Below are 22,355 nucleotides of genomic sequence, written 5' to 3'. Positions count from 1 at the left end.
GGGGACATCCTTCCATAGACTTGTTTGCGACGAAGAACAACAGGAAATGCCATCAGTACGCAAGCAGATGGCCTCAGCAGGGCTCACTGGGGGATGCGTTCTCCTTCCCATGGACGAACAAATTCCTGTACGCATTCCCTCCATTTCCCCTTGTCCGTAGGACGTTGCAATGGATCCTCAGGTACCCATGTCGGGTAATTCTGGTGGCCCCGTACTGGGCCAGACAGGTGTGGTTTTCAGACCTGCTACACTTAGCGGTGGCGGAACCGATGAGATTCCAGAAGACCCCCGACCTTCTGTCTCGACAGGAGGGTGTCGTTTGGCATCACGACCCGGACAGCCTCAAGTTGACGGCCTGGCTCCTGACTTCGCCGAATTTGGTCGGCTAACGATTCCGGAGGACTGTCGGCGTATCCTGCAAGCGGCAAGAGCACCTTCCACAAACGCCTCATACGCGTACAAATGGAGAAGTTTCTGTCAGTGGTGCGAGGATCAACCAGGTTTGGCCCCGCAATCGATTAAGCCGGAACAGCTCCTTCCATACCTGCTGTTCTTAGCTCAAAAGGGCCTGTCGGTATCGTCAATAAAAGTACACCTGGCCGCCATTTCCAGGTTTACTCGTCAACGGCATTCGGCACCATTGTTCAGCGACCGCCTGATTAAGCACTTCCTTAAAGGCCTCTTTTGGAGTTTCCCTCCAGAGAAGAAATTTCCGCCGGAGTGGAGCCTCAATCTGGTCTTAGCGTCTCTTATGAAGCCTCCTTTTGAGCCAATGTCATCATCGTCTCTAAAGTTTTTGTCGTGGAAATTGGCCTTCCTGGTGGCCATCACTTCAGCCCGATGTATTTCAGAAGTTCAGGCTCTAATGGTAGACCCGCCATACTTACGATTTTTCAAGAACAAGGTAGTCCTAGCCACTAACCCACAGTTCATACCAAAAGCTCCTTCGGTGTTCCATAAACACTCCTCTATTGTGTTGCCTACGTTTTTTCCGGAGCCATGCTCGGGAGCGGAGCGCACGTTACACACATTGGATGTAAAAAGGGCTCTCGTTTTATCTTCATCGTACGCAACCGTTCAGAGAAACGAGACAGCTTTTCGTGGCCTATGGTTTGGGTGCTAGAGGAAAAGCCATTTCAAAGCAAGGACTGTCAAGATGGGTGTCATCTACCATTTCGTACTGCCATTCCAGGGCAGGGAAACCTCTTCTACGACGGCCAAGAGCTCATTCAACTAGAGCAGCGGCATCGTCGACGGCACTGTGGGCCGGAGTCCCTCTGGGGGACATCTGCATGGCGGCTACACACACCTTTACCCGCCATTACTGCCTGTCGCAGCAACATGCCGAAGATACCCGGATGGGACGGGCGGTGCTCCGACACCTATTCCAATAAGGTAAGCCCCGGCTGAGGGGTTGCATCCTGTGGAATTTGACTGTATGTGGTTCGTTTTCCTATGTTAACGATTTCTAATGTATACATGATCATAGGGAACGGGCTTTGCTAAAAGTATATGGGTTTGCATGCACGCCTCCTCTTTGGGGGTGGTACTGCTATGTAATCTATTCTAAGCATGTGAATCCATGAAAGATCCAATGCTGGAGAAGGGAATAGTTTCTTACCTGTAACTCCATTTCTCCAGCATTGGTATCTTTCATGGATTCACATGCGCCCACCTGCCTCCCCTGAACATGCAAACCTGTTCCCCCACTACTTTGGGGGCCGAAATCTGAGGGAGCGCGGGGGCGGGGCCTGTATTTATATCATGACGTCCTGACGGTACGGGCACGCATGATACAAAATGAGGTGGATAGGACGCATAAGCGTCGAAAAAGTTTTCCTACGGGAAAGGGTCTATATAATGTACCGGGGATTCCCAGCCTGACGACGGGGAATATTCTAAGCATGTGAATCCATGAAAGATACCAATGCTGGAGAAATGGAGTTACAGGTAAGAAACTATTCCCTTCTCTGTTCCATGCTGGGGTGTTCTTCTGTGCCCATGAGAAGCTTTGTGCTTCTAATGTGACGTTTGTCAGTGGAGCTGAAACATTTTTTTTTGCCCCTATTGAAAATAGTCTTGTTTTCCACAGTGCAAACTGTAGTTTGCAGAAGATCCTGTAATAATTTAAGGAGGAAAAGCAGAGAGCAATCACCAACAAATACCAAAGAAAATGGTGTTTCTTTACACGTCGCTTTAAAAAAATTACACTTTTCATAACTATCAACAAAGAGGGGATTCTCTATCCTGCTTCAAATGTGCTTGTGCACCCATCCACACAGGACAATACGGTCGCGAAAGCGGCAGCCTTTTGAGGTGCACACGTGCTACATCGGGTCTTTTCAGGGTGGCTGACATGGCAATGGGACTGTGCAGGAGTTGTGATTGGTCAATAAGATTTCCTGGGTGTGGTGTGTAACAGATTGTGCCAGAAGGTGTGTTTGCAAATAGGAGTGCACATGGCTACGGGTACAGTTGCGCCATTTACTAGGTGAACTATATGGCTTTTGGGCGACTCCTGGATACATTGGTTAAAAGTTTACACCGAACACTGTGCACTGGCTGCACACCTTGGGTTCTATAATGTCGATGTTCACTGGTACGGAATTCGTGGGATGAAGTGGTTGCATGTGGGTCCTTTGTGCCAGTTTGGTGATGCTCGATCATCCAGACATTATTATTGTTCATTGTTGACGGAACAGTTTAGGACATGTTAGCGGCATCTCACTGCAATTTGCGATGACAATTTCGTCAAGGCAATGTTTCCAATGTCGCACATCATTTTTTCTCGCATTGCCCAGAGACAGATGTGGCTGCGTTCTTCCTCGTGTGGGCCACAAATGGAGAAAGCGCGGCGCAATGTGAACAAGGCCGTTTGTGCCTTTTTTGCGAGACGTTGGCATGTTCTACTTCCACAATGATAACATTACGTTTCGTAGTAGCAACATTTTTCTTTCCGATGGAGTTCTTTTGACTGATGCAGCCAATGAGCTGTTTCTGAGTAATATCCAAAATGCAATGCAGCGCTTCCTGCAAGTCTAGCAAGCATTTCCCCGGTGGGTTTTCACCACTTCCAACCTTAGAAACACAAACAGCACAAAAAGGCTCTTTTCACAGCCACCACTTTGTTTTGGGAATGCAGACAATGTTTTTGACGGAGTCGCGCCGCCCATTGTTCACCACCATGTACGCAGCGCTTATAGGCTGCGGGACCGCCTGCATGCTTTTATTGAAATTCTATTTTTAAACAGTACAAAGTGGCTCCTTTTTGTCTCCCCCCACACCCCTCCTTCTGGGAGTTTCATTTTTCCTTTTGTTCTAAGATACGCCACAGAACGAAAGGAGTGGAATGGAAGGGAGGTTTGGCAAAGGTACCAACCACAGGGATAGGAAACTGCAACTGGAGAACAGAAGTTGTTGGGTGGACCTTACTTCGGTAGGGGGCACTCTTTGGCATGCTCCCTGATGAAAGCCTCCAAAGCACTTGGAAGTTGTTCCCCCCTGCAAAGTACCGCGTCGCACTACTTGCACAATACAGTGACCCTAGTGGTGGCAGGAGCAGATGCGGAGGATGCTGCAGAGGAAATTAACCTACTGCCTTGTTTGAAGGGGACAACCCTCTGAACAGCTGCTTTGTGGTTCGATTTCAGGTGCTGCCACATGGATGTATGCCATAGCTGTGCAAGCCAGTTTTTCTGCGACTGTGTACTATGCACTCGGTGCATTTCACCAGGTTAGCACGAGATTTGGGCACATCTCCTACGGTGGTAAATAGTTTCCAAACCCACAACTCACGCTGGCTGCAGGCAATGGGGAATCGCTCTACTTCATTTATTTACTTATTTGTTTATTTGTAGGGCGCCGAAAGCCTGCGCGCAACGGGGCACCAACGTAAAGACAGGACGGCAAGGACAATACAATGAAATGGGACACTTGGTCAGTGGAGGAAGACCAAACATTGGTGTGTTCAGTATATATTACTGTCTTGTAGTCCAATTTATTTAAACAGGAGTGGTTTCAGCTTTTTTCTGAAAACAAGTTGATTTGTCTCTAATCTTAGGTTTAGGGGCAGGCCATTCCAGTTTGTGGCTGCATGGATCGGAAAGGATCTGACTAGGCCGTTTGCTTTCTTGTTTGGTTTGACTATGAGTCTAGTGCTTCTGAGCTGAGTGAACGTGCTGGCAAGCATTGGGTAATCTTCGATTTTCAGATTTGCTGGAGCTTTCCCATTTAGGCACTTGTGAACTAGTGTCATGGATTTAAACAGCACTCGATCTTCAACCAATGTAGCTATTTCCGAGCTTCGCTGATATGTTCCGTTCTCCGTTTCTGTTTGATTATTCTGACCGCGTTAATCGTTTCCTTCTTGATCTCCATCATCACACCTGTTTCCTTGTTCAGGCCCTTCAGAAGGAGGTGGTTGTGGTGGTGACGAGGGTGAGGAACATCCAGTCAAAAGAATGTTACTGTTGGTAAGTAACTTGTTCTTCGAATGGATTGTGTCCTCCCACGTATTCCTCATCTTGTGATAGATTCCCATAGCAGTGATCAATTTGGAGGTGGAAGTGCTAGTTCGTTTTCATGGACAGACTGAAGTGCCACCCTGGCAAAAAACTCATTGGAGGAGGCATCCAAGCAGTAATGCTTGATAAAGGTATGCATTGATGCCCATGTTGCAGCCGAGCAAATGTCTTTTGCAGGGACTCCCCTCTTCAAAGCTGCAGAAGTAGCCATTCCCCTAGTGGAGTGAGCACGTAGCCCATCCGGTGGGTCTTTTCCTGCTAATCTGTAGCATTCCAATATAGCCAGAATGATCCAGCGGGATATAGTTTGCTTTGTCACCGCTAACCCCAATTTACGACCTGTGTAACCCACAAAGAGTAGGTCATCTTGACGTAATTTTGCTATTCTTGAAATGCAAAAACTGAGACCCCTCTTGGGGTCCAGTCTATGCAATCTCTCCTCTTCTTTACCCAGATGAGGAGGAGGATAGAATGTTGGTAAAATAAATCTTTTGTGACAAATGGAAGTCGGAAACTACTTTCGGTAAGAAAGATGGTTTCACCTTAAGAACTATTTTGTCTTGTAAAAGATGGTATATGGAGGTTTACATGAGGGAGTCTGTAGTTCACTAACCCTGCGGGCTGATGTTAATGCCACAAGGACAGTTTTAGTGTTCAAAGCCTCAATGGACAGGAGGACAGAGGCTCAAATGGTATACAAGTTAGGAATTTAAGAACTAAGTTTAAATCTCAAGTTGGAACATGAAACGGTATTGGTGGATATACATTGGTAAGTCCTTTCAGGAACTGTATGATGTAATTTTAAAGTAAGAAACCTCTTCCGAGAAGCGCTTAAAAATGGACAGCGCAGCAAGATATCCTTTAATTGTTCCGATCTGGAGCCCCAGATTGGCTAGATGTAACAGGAAAGAAAGCACCATTGGGGTGCCAGATTGAAAAGGGTCCACATCCCTATCTTTGCATCAGTTACTGAACTTGTTCCAATGATACTGGTACAAGGATTTTGTTGCTGGCCTTCTGGCCGAAATCAAAATCTCCATTACTTCATCCGGAAGATCCCAATCCTTGTATCTCAACCTCTCAAACCATGCATGTAGATTGAGTGTCTTGACCTCTGGATGGAGAACCCGACCTTCCTCTTGCGAGAGAAGATCCTCTTTGCGGAAGACTTATTGGAGGGCAGATGGACATGTCCAGAAGGTCCGGGTACCACGTCCTCCTGGCCCAGTCTGGGTCAATTAGGATCATGGCTTTCCTGAAATTTCTCAACCTCCTTATTACTTGAGGAATCACGGGGACTGGAGGAAACGCGTACAGTAGGAGGAAATCCCAGTCCACCACGAACGCGTCTCCTAGAGCTCCTCTCGGGGGAAATTCCCTTGAGCAATACTGATTGCACTTCTGGTTTACCATGGTCGCTAACAGATCCACTTGAGGGGTTCCCCCAAGGGCAAAGATCTCCAGAAGGACTTCCTGAGCTAACTCCCACTCGTGGCAGACTGTGCTCTGCCTGCTCAGAGCGTCTGCCGCTGTGTTCTTCTCTCCGGCTAGGTGAACTGCTGACAGAGATTCCTTCTCGTATTGCCCAGAACCCGAGCTGCATTGCCCCTCTGCACAGTGGTAGTGATCCTACGCCTCCTTTTGGTGAGGTAGTACATGGCCACTGTGTTGGTCATTATCAGGACATTCTTTCCCTGTACAGAGGGCAGGAAGACTTTCAGCGCTAGTCTGATTGCCCTCAGCTCCAATAGGTTGATGTGTAGTTTGGACTCCGATGGAGACCAACGTTTGCTGATTGTGCGATTGCTAGTGTGAGCTCCCCACCCCGTGAGTGAGGCGTCCGTTACTAGTGTTATCTCCGGCCATGGTTGCCAAAAAGATTCTCCCTTCAGGATGTTGTCGTTGCAAGCCCACCATAGTAGATCCTGAGCAACTGCGCTCGGGACTTGCAGAAGATCTGACATACTCCCCGAGAATTGGGACCACTCAGTTCTGAGGGCCCATTGGAGGGATCTCATTCTCAGTCTGGCCTCTGGCACCAGAAAAATGCAGGATGCCATGAGGCCGAGCAACCTCAGAAAATCGAAGGCCGGCAGATGCTGGGCTTTCAGGAATTGTATTACCATCTGCTGGATGTGGAGAGCTCTTACCTCGGGCGGCGAGGCTTTGCCTGAGGAAATGTCCAAGACTGCTCCGATAAACTGGAGTTCTTGGGATGGTATCATGTGGGACTTCTTGAAATTGAGGAAGAAGCCCAGGTTGTGGAGGAAGTGGCAGGTGATCGACGGATGTTCCTGAGCCTGTTGAGAACGTGCTTTGATCAACCAGTGGTCCAGTTAGGGGTAGACGTGAATCTCCCATCTCCTGAGACTCGCTGCCACCACCGCCATCAGCTTGGTGAAAACCCTTGGAGCGGAGGTCAGCCCGAATGGCAGAACTTGAAACTGATAGTGAGAACCGCCAACTGTGAACCTCCGGTATTTTCATGCTTGGGATGGATTGGCACATGAAAATAAGCATCCTGAAGGTCCAATGATACCAACCAGTCTTGGAGTTGGAGAGCCTGAAGGATTTGAGAAAGGGTTACCATCTTGAACTTGTTCTTCCTGAGGAACTTGTTAAAGTTTCTTAAGTCCAAGATGGGTCTCATTTTCTCATCCCAAAGGACGGAGGATTAAGGGGAGTACCAACCCTTGTTCCTCTCCGCTACAGGTACATGTTCTATTGCACCTTTCTCCAGCAGGGTTAAAATTTCCTGCAAAAGGAACGGGTCTGGAATTTTGGTAGTTGACTCCCAGTGGATGATCGTGAGGCCCTTTTTAAGAAGGGAAGGCAGTAACCTTGAGCTACTGGCATCTGAAGTAATGCCCCGCCATTTTTTCAGATGCTGAGAGATTCTGCCTCCCACTGGTGTTTTGTATGATAAGACCTCAGAGTGATTTGGAGGCGGCTTCAGGAGCGGCTGAGGGCATAGATGCCGTTCCTGAATATGGCTTTGTAGTCTTTCCTCGTCAACCACGAGTGAAATGTCTTTTGCCCCTTTGAAAAGCCTGTCCTCTTCCTCAACCAACAGAATAGTATCGAAAAGGACGACCCCTCCAGGAAAATGTTCTTGAATAGCGTTTTTGAGGCTGTTGCATGGAGGTACTAAGGGATTTAGCTACCGCTTTTGAGTTATGTAGCTTTTCTAGGCACTCATCAGCCTTACTACTAAACAGCCTTGAGCCATCAAAGGGCATGTTGAGAAGTCTGGCCTGCACATCTGGTGTAAACTTCGACTTCCTCAACCACGCAAATCTGCGTAGCACTGTGGCTGATGCCATGTATCTGCTAATACTATCAGCAGTGTCCAGACTAGAGACATTCCCCCATTGCCTCATTCCCGTCTGACTATATTCAGGAAGCCTTCCCTTTCCTTGCCTTCCGGAATATGTTCAGCCGCCGCCGAAATGCAATCCCACAGGGTATGTGTGAACCTGGCCAGGGTACAGGTGACATTGGTTGATTTCAAGGCCATGCAACCTGAAGTAAAAACTTTACGAGCCCAAGGATCAAATTTCTTATCCTCCCTATCCAGAGGTATGGTTGGGTATGCTGCCTGCCTCGAAGTAGTAGCAGCTTGAATAACCAGACTTTCTGGAATAGGGTGTCTATTCAGATATTCTGGATCAGAAGTAGAAGTTCTATACTTCTTTGGAAGATTGCGGTCTACTGCAGTATTGTTATCAGGTTTTTCCCAGTTCTTTTCCACTGTCCTCTGAAGCGCCCTATGGAAAGGGAGAACTGGATCTTTCTGTGTGCCTCGAAATATTATGTCCGTCATATCATCCTGTTAAAATGTAGGTTAGGCTCTTCCCCAACCCATATATTCTATCACCCTGGTCATCAAACTCCTGTACCGTGAGTCTGCATGCTCTGCAGGATCAGGTGCCGCAAACTCTAATTCAGGTGACGTGTCAATGCCACTAGCAGAATGTAGAGTCTCGCACAGGTCTCATTTTAGATTCAGGGTTTAGAAGTTCCTCTGGAACCTGTCTAGTGCCATAGTTTACTCTAAAAGGAGTGACATCTTCATCCTCCGAGCCAGATTCTTCAAAAATTGAAGACATGGTGGACCTAAAAAAAATCTGATTTCGGTAAGGGTGTAAACCTTTTCTCTTCCTGATTTTTTGTCGAAGGAATAGGTGTTTTCATCGAAGGTGTCGAAGAAACCTTCGACACACTCGAAGTCTTTGATAAAGGCGTCGAAGATAGTTTAGGCTTCGATATCGAAGCCGATGGCGTCGAAGTTGCGCTTCATTTCGACAACTTCTGCTTTTTATGAGGGATCGAGGAAACCATGGATTCTCGATCTCTCGATGACTTGTCGACTCGAGTTTTATGGGCTTCACCCATACTACTGGGTTTTACCGTAGTAGTTCCTGACTTCCCTGCGTTGTCTAATGGAGCGACAGGGGTCTGGCTCTTCTGAGGTTTCTTTGTGGGGGTTGAGGCCGCATTCTCAAAGACCTGCATCATTTTTTTCCTAAAATCTACCCATTTTGTTGGGGAATCCGATTTTGTAGGACATCGAACCAATTCAGTCGATGTATCGGATGATGACGATGGAGATCTATGTCTCCTTTTTAGTTTTTTTGAAGATGACGGAGATCGTCTCGATCTACTACGAGATCGGGATCTCTTGGATTGTTTTTTGACTTCCGATTCCTTTGAATCGGATGATTTTTTCATGCCTTTTCGACAAGGCCTTCAAAGTGGCCTTTGATGGCTCCCGCCCCACCGCTAACTTACTTTTCCTCTCACGGAGAGCCTTCTCCATCATAGACTGACAGGAGCCACAGTCGCCGGTTTGATGACCTGAACCCAGTTACCAAAGACAGATACGGTGAGGATCGGTGATAGACATCTTGGACCCGCAGTCGATACACTTCTTAAACCCAGTCTTGGGTGTAGAAGCGGTTGATGGTGAAGACATTTTCTGACAGAAAATCTCGAAGCGTGCCGTTCACGAGAGCGAAGCAATCGGAAAAACAGAACTGAAGCCAACGTGCTCGGCTCAAGCTATTTATACCAGCAGTGACGTTGACACGGAATGGAGCCCGTCGAGGAACAATCGACGCCACGACCTCGAGCACAGCGCCCTCTGCCGAAAAGAAATTTCAGAAGCAGCGAAGCTGGCGATAACAAATATCACAAGATGAGGAATACGTGGGAGGACACAAGCCATTCGAAATACAGTAACAGGTAAGTAACTAAAACTTTCCTGGGGTCAGGAGTTTGGTGAGGTTCCAGGAATGGCAGTTACTAGGAGAGCCACTTGGAAAATGAATATTGTCCATGGTTGTGACCTTCATTTCATTGGTGATGAGTAAACAAAGTGAATAGTGCCAGACACTGCTGCCCAACCTAAGGGCTGCGAGGCTGAAGTCCAGTGGACATATAACTTATTTTTGTAATGGTATAACGGTGGCCTGGGGCACAGTGAGGGGTAATCCTGTAAAATAAAAGGCGAAGACAAGGAGTAAGCAGTGGAGCGAAAGGAGCCGACAGTGGGCCTCTGAGTTCAGCGGTGTGTCCAAAAACGGTGGTATTGCAGTGGTAAAGTAGTTACACTGCATTATTACTGCACCGCCGAACTATGGGTTTGCAGGAAAGGTGGGGAAACCCCTCCAGCAAAATGCTGGAGGTCCTTACGCCACCTTATCGCCAGAAAATTGCCATTTTAGCAGAAATACTGCAGGCGGAATTACCGCTGGTGGTAATTCTTGCAAAATCTCCTTGGAAATGGGGACTAGCACCACCATACCTCCACTTGTAACGGCGGTAATTCCACCAGACCAAGGCAGTAACTGTAAATCTGTTTGGTATATCAGCAGATTTACCGTCTGGATACAACCAAACTCCTAATGAGGACGAAGGTGTGGAACTGTACCTCTTCATAAGCGCTACAGTTACATACATAAAGCTTTGGGTACTTTCAGGATCAATTCATTTATTGACAACGAAAAGTGCACATGAGCAAATTTGCTGAAGTACAGTTGTTTTGGAGTTGATCCCAGATGATTGGTATTCCAGCATAGACATGTTACAAATTGTTTGTTATATCTATATTACAATTGTCATCAAGTTTAAGGATGAGTTGTGTATTTTTTAATGTTTTATGAAATAGGGATTTATTAAAGTATTGCAATCCAGTATAGGAATTATATTGTTACTTGATTTGGATACATATATCTCAGCTGAGTCATAATGCTTTTTTGTAAGCCCTATTGTGACTGGCAATTTGCTTCTCCCACTACCTGGCAATGTGAGTTATATGCACATCTTTGTAAAGACTCACTTTGCTTCTCAGATGCGATCTTAAATTCTGTTTGCCATTTTAGGCCTTATGGAGAGTGAGATAAAAGATCATGATATTGGGATGCTGGATGTAGATGCAGATCCTTTGACTCCGCCACCAGTGGAACTGACTGCTCTAGAGGTAAAGTGTCAAATAATTATAAAAGCCATTCACCTCCGTAAACTATCCTCCCTCTCTTTCCCTATCGTTTCATAAATCCAAATTCCTGGTCAGAAAATTGACAGGTTTGAAAAGGAAATTAAGATGCAATTTTAAAAATGTGAGAATGTACTAAAATACTCGAGTAAACCTTTTGCAAAACTCAACCGAAAAATGATCTCATATACTACTGGTGCAATTATTTGACTGTACCCAATTACTTGGTAAAATACTTGAGCTGTTCACATTGATAGCAGCTCAAATTTGCTCAGTGATTTTCTACCATAAAAGTGAAGGTATAGATATGCTGTTCTGTACACGGATAAGATTTATCAATTTGTTTGATGTTTTGTAAGTGCCTATAACCCACAGGACGCATTGGGCCTTATATAATCATGGCCTCATTTTCTTCTGCCATGAGATTTTAGGGATTATAAGATTGTCAGAGTTCTACAATATCAGAGTCACTGTTTCTGCATCAGTAGCTCTTCATCATTTGTTATAACCAATAGGATATTCCTGGAGATAGTGTTGGCTATTCCTCTCCGCCTGCATTTCCTTTTATGTTCTGCTCCCATTGGCTGAGGACTAAACAAGAGGGAGTGAGTACACAACATGTATAAAGGTTACAAAAGGATTGTGTCCTCCCGCGTAATCCTCATCTTTGATATTCAATATCCGGCTTCAGCTGCTTTGACATTATTTTTCGGCAGAGTGCGCTGTGCATCGATACAGTGGAGTCGATGTCCTTCGAAGGCCTCCGTCTCAGCGATGTCATCGAAGGCATATATAGCACGCTCAGCGCCCATTGGCTTCAGTTGTTTTTCTGCGAATTATATTGCTTCCAGAAATATGGCACACTTCTTTACTATCATACGCAAGTATGTTTTCTTCGATACCGACTAGCCTGAAGACCGGGTTCAAGAAGTGTTGAGATTTTTAATCGAAAATGTCATTAACTGATCCACACCGTATATGTCTATGATGTCTCGTGGTGGAGCATAAGACCTCGGCCTGCTCCAAGTGCTAGTCGATGACGTAAAAGCCCTGAAGGAGCGAAAGGAGAAATTGGCGGTAGGTCGAAAACCCGAAATCATCTACCCCGACCAAAAAAAAAAAACAACCGAGTCGAGAGGCGACTCTCCTTGGAGGAAGAAAGTAAAAAGGTTGCGATTGAGGAGTGGCTCCCACCACTCATCGTCGAAGTCCAAAAGGAGGCACCTTAGTTCGCCTTCTTAGACTTCCTCAGGGGACACCTCCCCTGAGAGGGTATCTTGTCCGACAAAGAAGTCAGTAAGGAAAGGGCTCAACCTAAATCCTGCGCGCCCTCAAGCCCGGGATGAAGGCCTGATCCTCACCGAAAGCTGTCGAGACCTCGATGCGATGACACATCATCGAAGGATCCATCGAGCTGAAAAAATAAGCATAGGTCGAGGTTGTCGACACTATCAACGTAATCTACCCCGGCTGCGCCTTCGATGCCAGCCAAGCCCTCGACATCGGCATCACCTTCGGCATCAACGCCAGCTGCGACGTTGAGCGCCCCATCAAAACCTATGGCGCAATTGATGAAAGTTTTGGCGGCTCCTCCAGCATCGAATCCACTATTCATCAAGCCCTTGATGTCTGAAAAAAACATATGTCCCTTTACCAAGGAATGACTATTTTAAGTCCCTTACCTCCATATATAAGAAGAATGAACCCTCAGACAATGATGCACCTTTGGCCTCCAATTTGGCACCCCAAATGTGCCTGAAAGTTTCATTTTGAATGGATTGTGTCCTCCCACATATTTCTCATCTTGGATATATATATTTCGGCCAGCTTAGCTGCTTCGGAAAAAGAAATTCGGCAGAGGGCGCTGTGCTTGATGTCGTGGAGTCGATGACCCTCGAGTGCTGCGTGGAGTGTCGACGTCACCAGTAGTATAAATGGCTCCTGCAGCGCCCGTTGGCTTTAGTTATGTTTTTCCGAAAGCTTTGCTTCAAGTAATAATGGCGTGCTTCGTTTTTATATTGGAAAATGTCTTTAACCCCTTTTAATCCCTAAATCTGGATTTAAACATGTTTATGACTGCGGGGCAAAGATGTTGATAACTGACCCTCACCGTGTGTGCCTCTGGTGTCTCGGTTCCGGGCACTGTACCGATGACTTCAGACCCTGTCAATCCATGACAGAAAAAGCGCTCTGGGAACGCAGAGGTAAATTTGCGGTGTTAAGGGAGGCCTCGAAGTCTTATTCGAAAAAGAGTAAAAAGTCTGGGGAGTCTAGAGACTCCACTCAATGTAAACATTCGAAGAGGTCTCGGTCGAGGAGTCGATCGAGACAATCTTCGTCTTTGAAGAAGACAAAGAGACGCCATAAGTCTCACTTCTTCTTCCGCTTCTTCCTCAGAAGTCATAAGGTGTCTGACTAGGTCGGCTTCCCCACATAAATGGGATGCCTTTAGGGTGGAAATGATGCGTATCTTTGAGAATGCAGCCTCGACCCTCTCAAAAGAATCACGCAAGAGCCATGCCCCGGTTGCTCCTCCGGACTACTCGGGGGAAGTCAAAGGCTACTTCGGCTAAGCGGCTATTCGTTGAGACACTCGATCTGATGAAAAGGCGTCAAAGGTATGGACTCTGGAATCAAGAACTTCTCTGGTAGGAATCGGCCTCAGTTTTGGTGTCAAAGCAATTGGCGCTGATGGCATCGACACAATCGTCCAAGGCTTCAATGCTTTCAACTTTTCGACGGTATCAAATCGCCCCCTGTTTCGAAGCCGTCTTCGACACTGTTGATGGAATCTTTGACCCCATCGAAGCCTATTCTCCTCCCCAAGAACGACGGAGGATTGAGACCCATCTTGGATTTAAGAAACTTCCTCATCCTCAGGCTCTCCAATTTCAAGACTGGTTGGTATCCTTGGACTTTCAGGATGCTTACTTTCACGTGCCAATCCTTCGAATGGATTGTCTCCTCCAACGTATTCTTCATCTTAGATATTCTTGTCCAGCTTCGGCTGCTCCAGAAAAATGTTCTCGGCAGGGGGTGCCGTGTGTCGATGGCGTTGAGTCGAGTCCCTCGAAGACCTCCATCGAGGGTGACATCAGGTATACAAGTAGCGCGCGCAGCGCCTGTTGGCCTAAGTTCCGTTTTTCCGCAGTACATGTTGCTATCGGAGACTCGGCACGCCTCTATATTTTGCTACGCAGTTATTGTATTTTCGTCGAAAAATTGAATACGAAGATGTCTTCATCGACACCAACTACCCTGCGCTCTGGGGTTCAAGAAGTGCAGATTGCAGTAATAAAAGGTCAATAACTGACCCTCATTGATCGTGTTTGTGGTGCCTTTGGAAAGATCACGACAGAGGCCTGCACGAAGTGTCAGGCAATGACGGGTAAGGCCTTGCGAGAGATGAAGGGAAAACTACAGGTGGGTCGACTAGCAAAATCTGACCAATCCTCGACCGTCTAGGCAAAAACCCATTCCCCTCGATGCAATAGGACTCATAGGTCGAGATCCCGAAGTGGCTCCCACCACTCGTCTTCAACAAAAAGGTCAGAGACGCCACAGGTCACCATCCACTTTGTCTGACGACTCTTCAAAAAAGTTAAAACGCCCCACAAAACATTCTTCCTCCGAAGAGTGGGAAGCTTTCAGGGTTAAAATGGAGGTATTTGAGAGGGCCAACCCTCGGACCGCGCCTTCCTCGTAAGCCGGCTGAGAGCGTTCCTGTGCCGACACTTGCGTGCCCTTGAGCCCGGGTGATCGAAAAAGAGCTGATCGGGAACCCTCGAGGACCCCGAGCAAGAAAGACTGCTCGAGTCGAGACGACCGTTCGAGGTCATCATCGCTATCCAAGGTCCTGCATACTTCGCAAGGAAAAGCCTCGAAGGTTGCCTCAACGCCTTTTCCGTCGACGGTTCCTCATCGACGCCTTTGTCGATGTCGACTCCGAAGCCGTCAGCGCCAAAAGCTCCTAAGGTTTCTGCTCAGTTATGAGCATGTTTCAGCAGGTAAAAAGGCTAAAAAAAGCTACATCCTCTTCAAAAATAGTTCCTCCAGAGAAGATTTTCACTCCTCTACCTAGGAAAGAATTCTTTAAGACCCTATCTTCAATTTTTGAACTCAATTTGTCCAAGATGATCTGAAGGACATTCCAAATCAAGGTCTGCCCACCGATCCAATTTTAACCTTTCACGTGGCCTTGCAAAAAAGGGTGGCCAAAAACTGGGAGACCCCGGACTCTCTTCCTCCTGTGAATAAGTCCCTTGCAACAAAATAACACCCCTCCAGTAGCGACCCCGACTATCTGTTCAAACACCCTACTCCTGAGAGTCTGGTGGTCCAGGCACCCACCGCTACATCCAACAAAGTAGCGTACCCTACTATCCCTCCAGATAGGGACAACGAGTGTGTGGATGGATGGGCACGCAAAATATTTTCAGCAGGGCGTATGGCCTTAAAATTGGCCAACTACACATGTCTTGGCAAAATTCTCGTACACACTCTGGGAGTGCATCTCCATGGTGGCAGAGCATATACCAGAAGGGGAGGAAAGGGAGGGATTCCTAGCTATCGTTAGAGATGGAAATGAAGCCAGGCAAGAATCCCTTCAATCTGGTTTGGACACTGCAGACAGCGTCAGCAGGTCCATGGCTCCTAGCAGTTATGCGCAGGTTTGCGTGGTTGCGGAAGTCTGTTTTCCCACCAGGTGTGCAGTCCCGTCTCCTGAACAAGCCTTTTGACGGGTCTCACCTTTTTGGCAGCAAGGCTGGCGAGAGACTTGAGAGGTTACAGACCTCAAAAGCGGCTGCCTAAACTTTGGGAGCCGCTATCAGGCAACCTCAGCCTTTTTGTTCATCTGGACAGTCTTGGAGGTGACGATCTTATTGTTACTACTACTCATTTGGAAAGGCGAGAGGAATGGCCAGTTAAAAAGGCCAAAGAAATATCCCTTGTGCTGGATGAGGTAAAAGTGCCAAGCCAGCTCCAGCTTCCTTGCCATCAACAGTCACAGCATCCGTCCCAAAACCGCTATGAGGGCTTGCATCATGTAACACCGGTGGGGGGGCAGACTCTCTCAGCATCTGCAAGAATGGCGAGCCATTACTTCAGATGCTTGGGCTCTGGAAACAATAGACCAAGGTTACTGCCTTCCATTCTTAATGCAGCCTCACAACAATTCACTGGGGAAGCACTCTTTGAAGTTTCCAGATCTGCTCCTACAGCAGGAGATTTTAACCCTGCTAGAGAAAGGTGCTATAGAACCAGTGCCTATAGCGGAGAGAAACAAGGGTTGGTACTCCCCATATTTTTTGATTCCTATAAAGAACGGAGGACTGAGACCCATCTTGGACTTGAGATACTTGAACAAGTTCTTCAGGAAGGACAAGTTCAAGATGGTCACTCTTTCTCAGATCCTTCAGGCCCTTCAAATTCAGGATTGGTTGGTGTCATTGGACCTTCAGGGCGCTTATTTTCATGTGCCAATACATATCAAGCACAGAAAATACCTGAGGTTCTCCGTTGGCAGCTCGCACTATCAGTTCCGAAGACCATCTGTGGTGGACATGCGAGAATAATATTCTGATAGAACATTTTTGGCAACCATGGCTGGAGATTACAGTAGTGATGTGTTAGGGAGAATTCTCATAAAAAGGCTAATTTCCCTTACCTATTGAGTCCCCCAGCAGCTTTGCTGGATTTGAAGGGTTTGTTTCTTTTTACCTGCTAAGAGTGAGACTCTTTTTCCCACTCTTAGGCATTTTTGCTATGTGTGTTCTAGGCTATTTTTGTGTTTACTGCCTATGGGATTTTCTCTCTCCCCATAGGAACCATCTTTATTCACATGTGTTACACAGCACCCTCAGTGCAGTGACACAGGGGTGTCGTAGCGACCCCCAAACAGACTCCATACCCTGGGACTGTCTGTCTCCCAGGGCATGTAAAGTCCCCATTGACTTTACTAGTCAATTCTTATGAACTTAACCAGTACAACCCATCTTACTATGGAGGTACTGGAAGGGGTTAATAGTTTTTCCCCTATGTTCAATTTCGAGGGGGTACCTTAAAGTTTGTCTGGTGGCAGTGGTTACTACCATAAATATTCGACCGTGAATATTTCTCTCTGGGATTTTCCCATTGTTCGAGGCTACCACTTTTTCTGACAGCCTCTAACATACCGCCGGTGCATTTTAATATTAACTTTGCTCCAGTGGGTTTTATTTGGCAGAAATTTAATATAACTTCTTTCACGTGTCTTTCTCTACAATCCTAACCCAGGTTGGGGATCCTTTGTTCGTCCTTTTGGCGGGTGTCTGCCCAGAAGCCCTCCTTCCGGCGCCACTGAGTCTGGGGTGGGTCCATTGTGTGGGAGGCGGGAGTAGGACCCCTGGACAGGGTTGCCTCCACAACCCATGTCGCACTCTATCCTGATAGGCTGGAGGGTCTCCCGCCAAGATGATCACTCCACTGTGTGAGTGACAGCTAGGTTGTATGAATGGGGATCTTTTTGCATAAAAGCAGGGTCCTGAGGACTGGAAGAGCAAGACATCGCCACTGGAACTAAGAAGCCAAAGACATCTGCAACGACTGAACCACTGGTGAAGCCCTGCTGCAGCGTCGCACCACTTTTCTCCACACTACGAGAGATCTTCATCTGAAAGAGCCTTCTTCCCTTGAGCTGGTGGGGCCAACCAGTTTGCCAATCGCCTTCCCGAACCTGCCGTTGTGACGATCCTCCCCCCCCCCCTTTCTCACCTGAGTTCAATCTTTGCTTGATTTCTTTGTCGATGCCTTCTTGCGGACGGATCGGGTCTTGAATAAGGCTGCACGAGTCTCTTACGACTCCAGCGTGCGTTCAAAGTTCCGGGATGCAAAGATCAAGGAATCTGGGAAATTTACAGAGTGCGCTACCCAGCACACAAGTCCAGGAATCAAGAAAGGAAGGAAAGGGACTAGGAATGGGGGTTGGCTGCGAAAGAACCAAGGAAAACAATACCGCGAGCTACGGAGCACACGTCTGGTCGCTACTTCGCAATAGCATTGAGACGCGTGGAGCCGCGTGGTATATTAATAAAACACGCTACGTCCAACGTGTAGAGCTAGGAAGGGGTTTCACAGTTGACGGCCATGTTGGGAGTACAAGGGAGTGTAAGCACCGTTGAGACAAGGACCAGGAAGTCCAAAAGGGGCGTGTTCTGTAGGTCATGACGGCATGCTTCCTCCAAAGACGCGTTCCTCCGGGTGTATAAGGTGAAATCTTCTGAGCAGTCGAGGGGCCTTGAGATTAGAAAGTGGTTCCCAGGTTCTTTCATTAGGATATCCTTTCCATTCAACCAGGTATTGAAGTTGACCCCGTTTATACCTGGAGTCACATATTCGGGATACTTCATATTCCAATTGGTGTCGACCAGCAGAGGAGGTCGTCGGCAGGATTTCCGGGAGGATTGGGTGTAGGGTTTTAATAAGGATGTGTGCAATACTGGGTGGATTTTCTTCCAGGAGTCTGGTAGTCTGATCCGGTATGAAACTGGATTGATAATTTCCTTGATGGGAAATGGACCATAGAACCGAGGGGCCAACTTGTTTGGCCGTAGATGTCAGGGTAGTAATTTCGAGGACAACCAGACTTGATCACCAATTGCATAAGAAGGACCTGGTCTTCTTTTGGAATCAGCATACCTTAGTCTGTGTTCTGGCCTTCTCTAAGTTTTCTTTGGCCTCCTGGTGTACGTTGTTGAGGGTTTCTATCCAGGAGTCGACAGTAGGTACTGGTGTAGGATGAGGGAGAACAGACGGCAGAACCGATGGATGGAAACCTTGGCTACAATAAAAGGGACTGGTCTTAAGTGCTGAATGATCAGAATTGTTGTAGGCAAATTCAGCCACGGGTATCGGGAGCGACCAGTCATCCTGAACCTTGGTGGCGAAACATCGAAGATACTGCTCCAGAGTCTGATTAGCACGTTCTGTGGCCCCGTTGGTTTGGGGATAACCAGATGAGAGGGCGCGTTGGATTCCCAAAATGCGACAGATGTTTCCAGAATTGAGACGTATTGAGGTCCTCTATCAGATATGATCTTGGAAGGAAGTCCATGCACACGGAATATGTGTTCCAGGAAGATTCCAGCAAGCTCGGACGAGGATGGTAGCTTACACAGGGGTGTAAAATGAGCCATATGAGTGAACAAGTCTGTGGTAACCATGATGGTCGTGTATCCTCGGGAAGATGGTAATTCCACAATGAAGTCTGTAGCAATGAATTCCCATGGCCTTGTTGGCAGTGTAGGTTGCAGTAGAAGACCCGCCGGCTCTTGTTATGTTTATTTTTACTACAGATAGTACAAGCTTTGATGTACTGCTGTACGTTGGTCTTCATTCCAGTCCACCAAAACGGTCTTTGTAAGAGTCGGAGGGTGTTGGTTATGCCACGATGTCCGGAGTGAAGGGTATAATGAGAGGTTTGTGATTCTTTGTTGTAATTTCTGTGTAGGAATGACCAGTGCATTGTCCTTGAATAAATATCCTTCCTTAACTCTTAGGTTCCATGGATTCTTCCTTGAAATATACTTCCAGATGTCAGAGGATTGGGTTTGCACTCGAATTTCTTCCAGGAGGTTGACTGCTTGAGCTGCAAAGATCGTGTGGGGAAACTTCTTAGGATAGGCACTATCTTCAGTAGCTACATAGTCAGGACGTCGAGATAAAGCATCAGCAATCGGCTTTTGTGATCCGGGCACATGAGTGATGTGGAACCGGTATGGGCAAAGTAGGCCCAGCGCGCCTGACGACGGTTCCTACACTCCAATGACTAGAATTTGAAGATGATTCCGATGGTCCGTGCGGACCTGAACTGGATATCTAGCACCCAGGAGTAGATGTCGCCATTCAGTGAAGGCTTGGCGGATGGCTAACGGTTCCTTTTCCAGGACAGAGTAATGTCTCACTGGGAGTCGGGGTTTGTGAAAGGTAAGCAATGGGGTGTTCCAGTTTATCCTCAAGTTCCTGCTTCAAGACCGCTCCTATGGCGTAGTTAGAAGCATCCGTTTCCACTAGGAATGGCCAATTTTATGTCGGGTTGGGTCAAGATGGGGGCTTGCGTGAACTCTGTCTTTAAACGTTGGAATGCCTTATCTTGCGGTGTAGACCAGATAAAGTGGTGTCTTTCTTCAAGAGAGCAACGATCGGCTGAACGATCTCGGAAAAGGTAGAAATGAACTTCCGGTAGAAGTTGGCAAGCCCCGGGAAGGATTGAACTTGTTTCACGGACGTGGTAGCGGGCCATGCCAGTATGGCCTTTACCTTTTGAAGCGTCCATACCAATTCCTTCTGGGCTAAGGATAAATCCTAGGTAGTGAACAGAAGTAACGTGAAAGGAGCATTTTTCGGGTTTGGCTAAACGTTTGTGTTCACGGAGTCGTTGTAATACTGCCTTTACATGTTCTTCATGCTTTAGAGGATCCTTGGAAAAGATCAATATGTCGTCCAGATAGACAATGACAAAGAGGAATAACATGTCAGAAAACACCCTATCCATAAAAAGTTAAACTGCGGGGGCATTAGCTAGTCCAAAGGGCATGACTAGATATTCATAGTGACCAAAGGGTGTTCTAAAGGCTGTTTTCCATTCGTCTCCTTCCCGGACACGGATCAAATGATAGGCACCCCGGAGAGCCAACTTCATGAATATTACGACGCCTCACAGCTTCCAGGATATCCGAGATCAGGGGCAGTGGGTACCGATCTTTGAGGGTGCATTGATTTAAGCCATGATAGTCGAGGCAAGGTCTCGGTTCCTTGGTGTCCTTCTTGGAAACAAAGAACAAAGCACCCGTTGGAGATTTTGAGGGTCTTATGGTGCCGTTTTCAAGGTTGGTATCCAGGTATTCTCGGAGGGCCTTTTTCTCTGGTTCGGAAAGGATGAACATTCTGCCGAAGGGAATCACTGCTGAGGGATCTGTATCTATGGCGCAGTCTTCAGGTCTGTGAGGGGGTAAGGCCTGGACTATGGCAGTTGAAAATACATCCGCATATCCCTGATAGGCCTCTGGGACTTGTATGATATTGGAAACCATGAGTGGTGTTTGTTGGTCTCTTGGTGGTTCTTTAGGGGGTGTTGAGGAGGGATCCAGGAATAGACAGTGGGACATACAAAACTCTGAGCCTAGGAATAGTGATCCTGCTGTCCAATTGATATACGGATTGTGCTTCTGTAACCAGGGAATACCCAATACCATGAGGTAATGAGCTGACTTAATGTCGAATGTAATCCGCTCTTGGTGATGGTTTATAGAAAGCTGGATCTCTTTTGTCTGCAGGCTTATGGGTCCTGAAGTGAGGGGTCTTCCGTTGATTGCTTCCACCGGCTGCACGGTGCTTCGTGTCTCGTATGGAATATGAGTAACAACCCAGTCTTGATCAATGAAAATTCCCATAGCTTCGCAGTCTACCAAGGCCAGAATGAGAGAGGTCTTATTCTTGGAGGGCGACAGCAAGGCCTGTAGTATCACCAAATTGTTTTGTCCAGGAGAGTTCAAGGATGGAATTGATGTGGAGCAAACTCTCCCGAAGCTCTGCTCCATCTAGGATTGGGAGCTGGCGTTTCCCGAACGCCGAGGAGGGGCTAGAGGACACTCCCTAACCAAGTTTTTGTCTGAGGCACAATACATGCACAACCCCATATGAATCCTTTCTTGCGGGGATATAGGTCCACGGAAGACTCCTATCTGCATGGGTTCTGTTTCAGAGACTGAGCCTGGATTTGTGTCCGTCTTGGTGTTACTCTCAAAGGACACTTTCGGAGGATTACCTCTGGATTTCTTCTTCTCTGCCTTCCTTTCCTGGATACGGAAATCTATTTGCATGGCAAGGTCCATTAGTGCCTGGAATGAGTTTGGGCGAGCCACTCTCCCCAACGCATCCTTAATCTCCTCATTCAGTCCTCTCCTGAAAAGGGTAAAACTCGCCTCAGGGGACCAATCAGCTTTCTGGACTAATTGCTTGAATCGGGTAACATAGATGAGCATATCCTGGGATCCTTGCTGAAAGTCTAACAGGCGTTCCTGGGCACTATAGACCTGCTCTGGATGGTCAGACATGGTCTTAAGGGCTTGTATAAAACCCATCATAGTCATCTAGGAGAGCATCGCCGGAATTAACGAGGGGCGTAGCCCAGGTTAAGGCGTTTCCTGAAAGGTGGGAAATTATGAACCCCACCTTAGCCCGGGAGTTGAAAAGTAGTAGGGCTTAAAAGTAAAGTGGACCAAACATGAATCCGCGAAGGGTTTTTGCCGACCCATCGTATTTGTCCACTATGCCGCCCAGCAACACTTTCTTTTGTG

General features: G+C 47.2%; 1 protein-coding gene across 1 annotated transcript in view; it reads left to right on the top strand.

The window, feature by feature from the left end:
- The window catches only part of LOC138513680 (V-type proton ATPase 116 kDa subunit a 4-like), a 4,716,919-nt gene that overhangs the window by 513,864 nt on the left and 4,180,700 nt on the right, over positions 1-22,355 (top strand). The window contains exon 4 of the mRNA XM_069628745.1: positions 10,907-11,004. Within this exon, the coding sequence (XP_069484846.1) occupies positions 10,907-11,004 (98 nt within the window). The remainder of the gene's footprint in view (positions 1-10,906; positions 11,005-22,355) is intronic.

Source organism: Ambystoma mexicanum, chromosome 12 (genome assembly GCF_040938575.1).
Source record: "Ambystoma mexicanum isolate Mex_15411 chromosome 12, UKY_AmexF1_1, whole genome shotgun sequence".
Lineage (NCBI taxonomy): Eukaryota > Metazoa > Chordata > Amphibia > Caudata > Ambystomatidae > Ambystoma > Ambystoma mexicanum.
The sequence above is the reverse complement of the archived record's forward strand: the minus strand, read 5'-3'. Positions and strand labels throughout refer to the sequence as shown.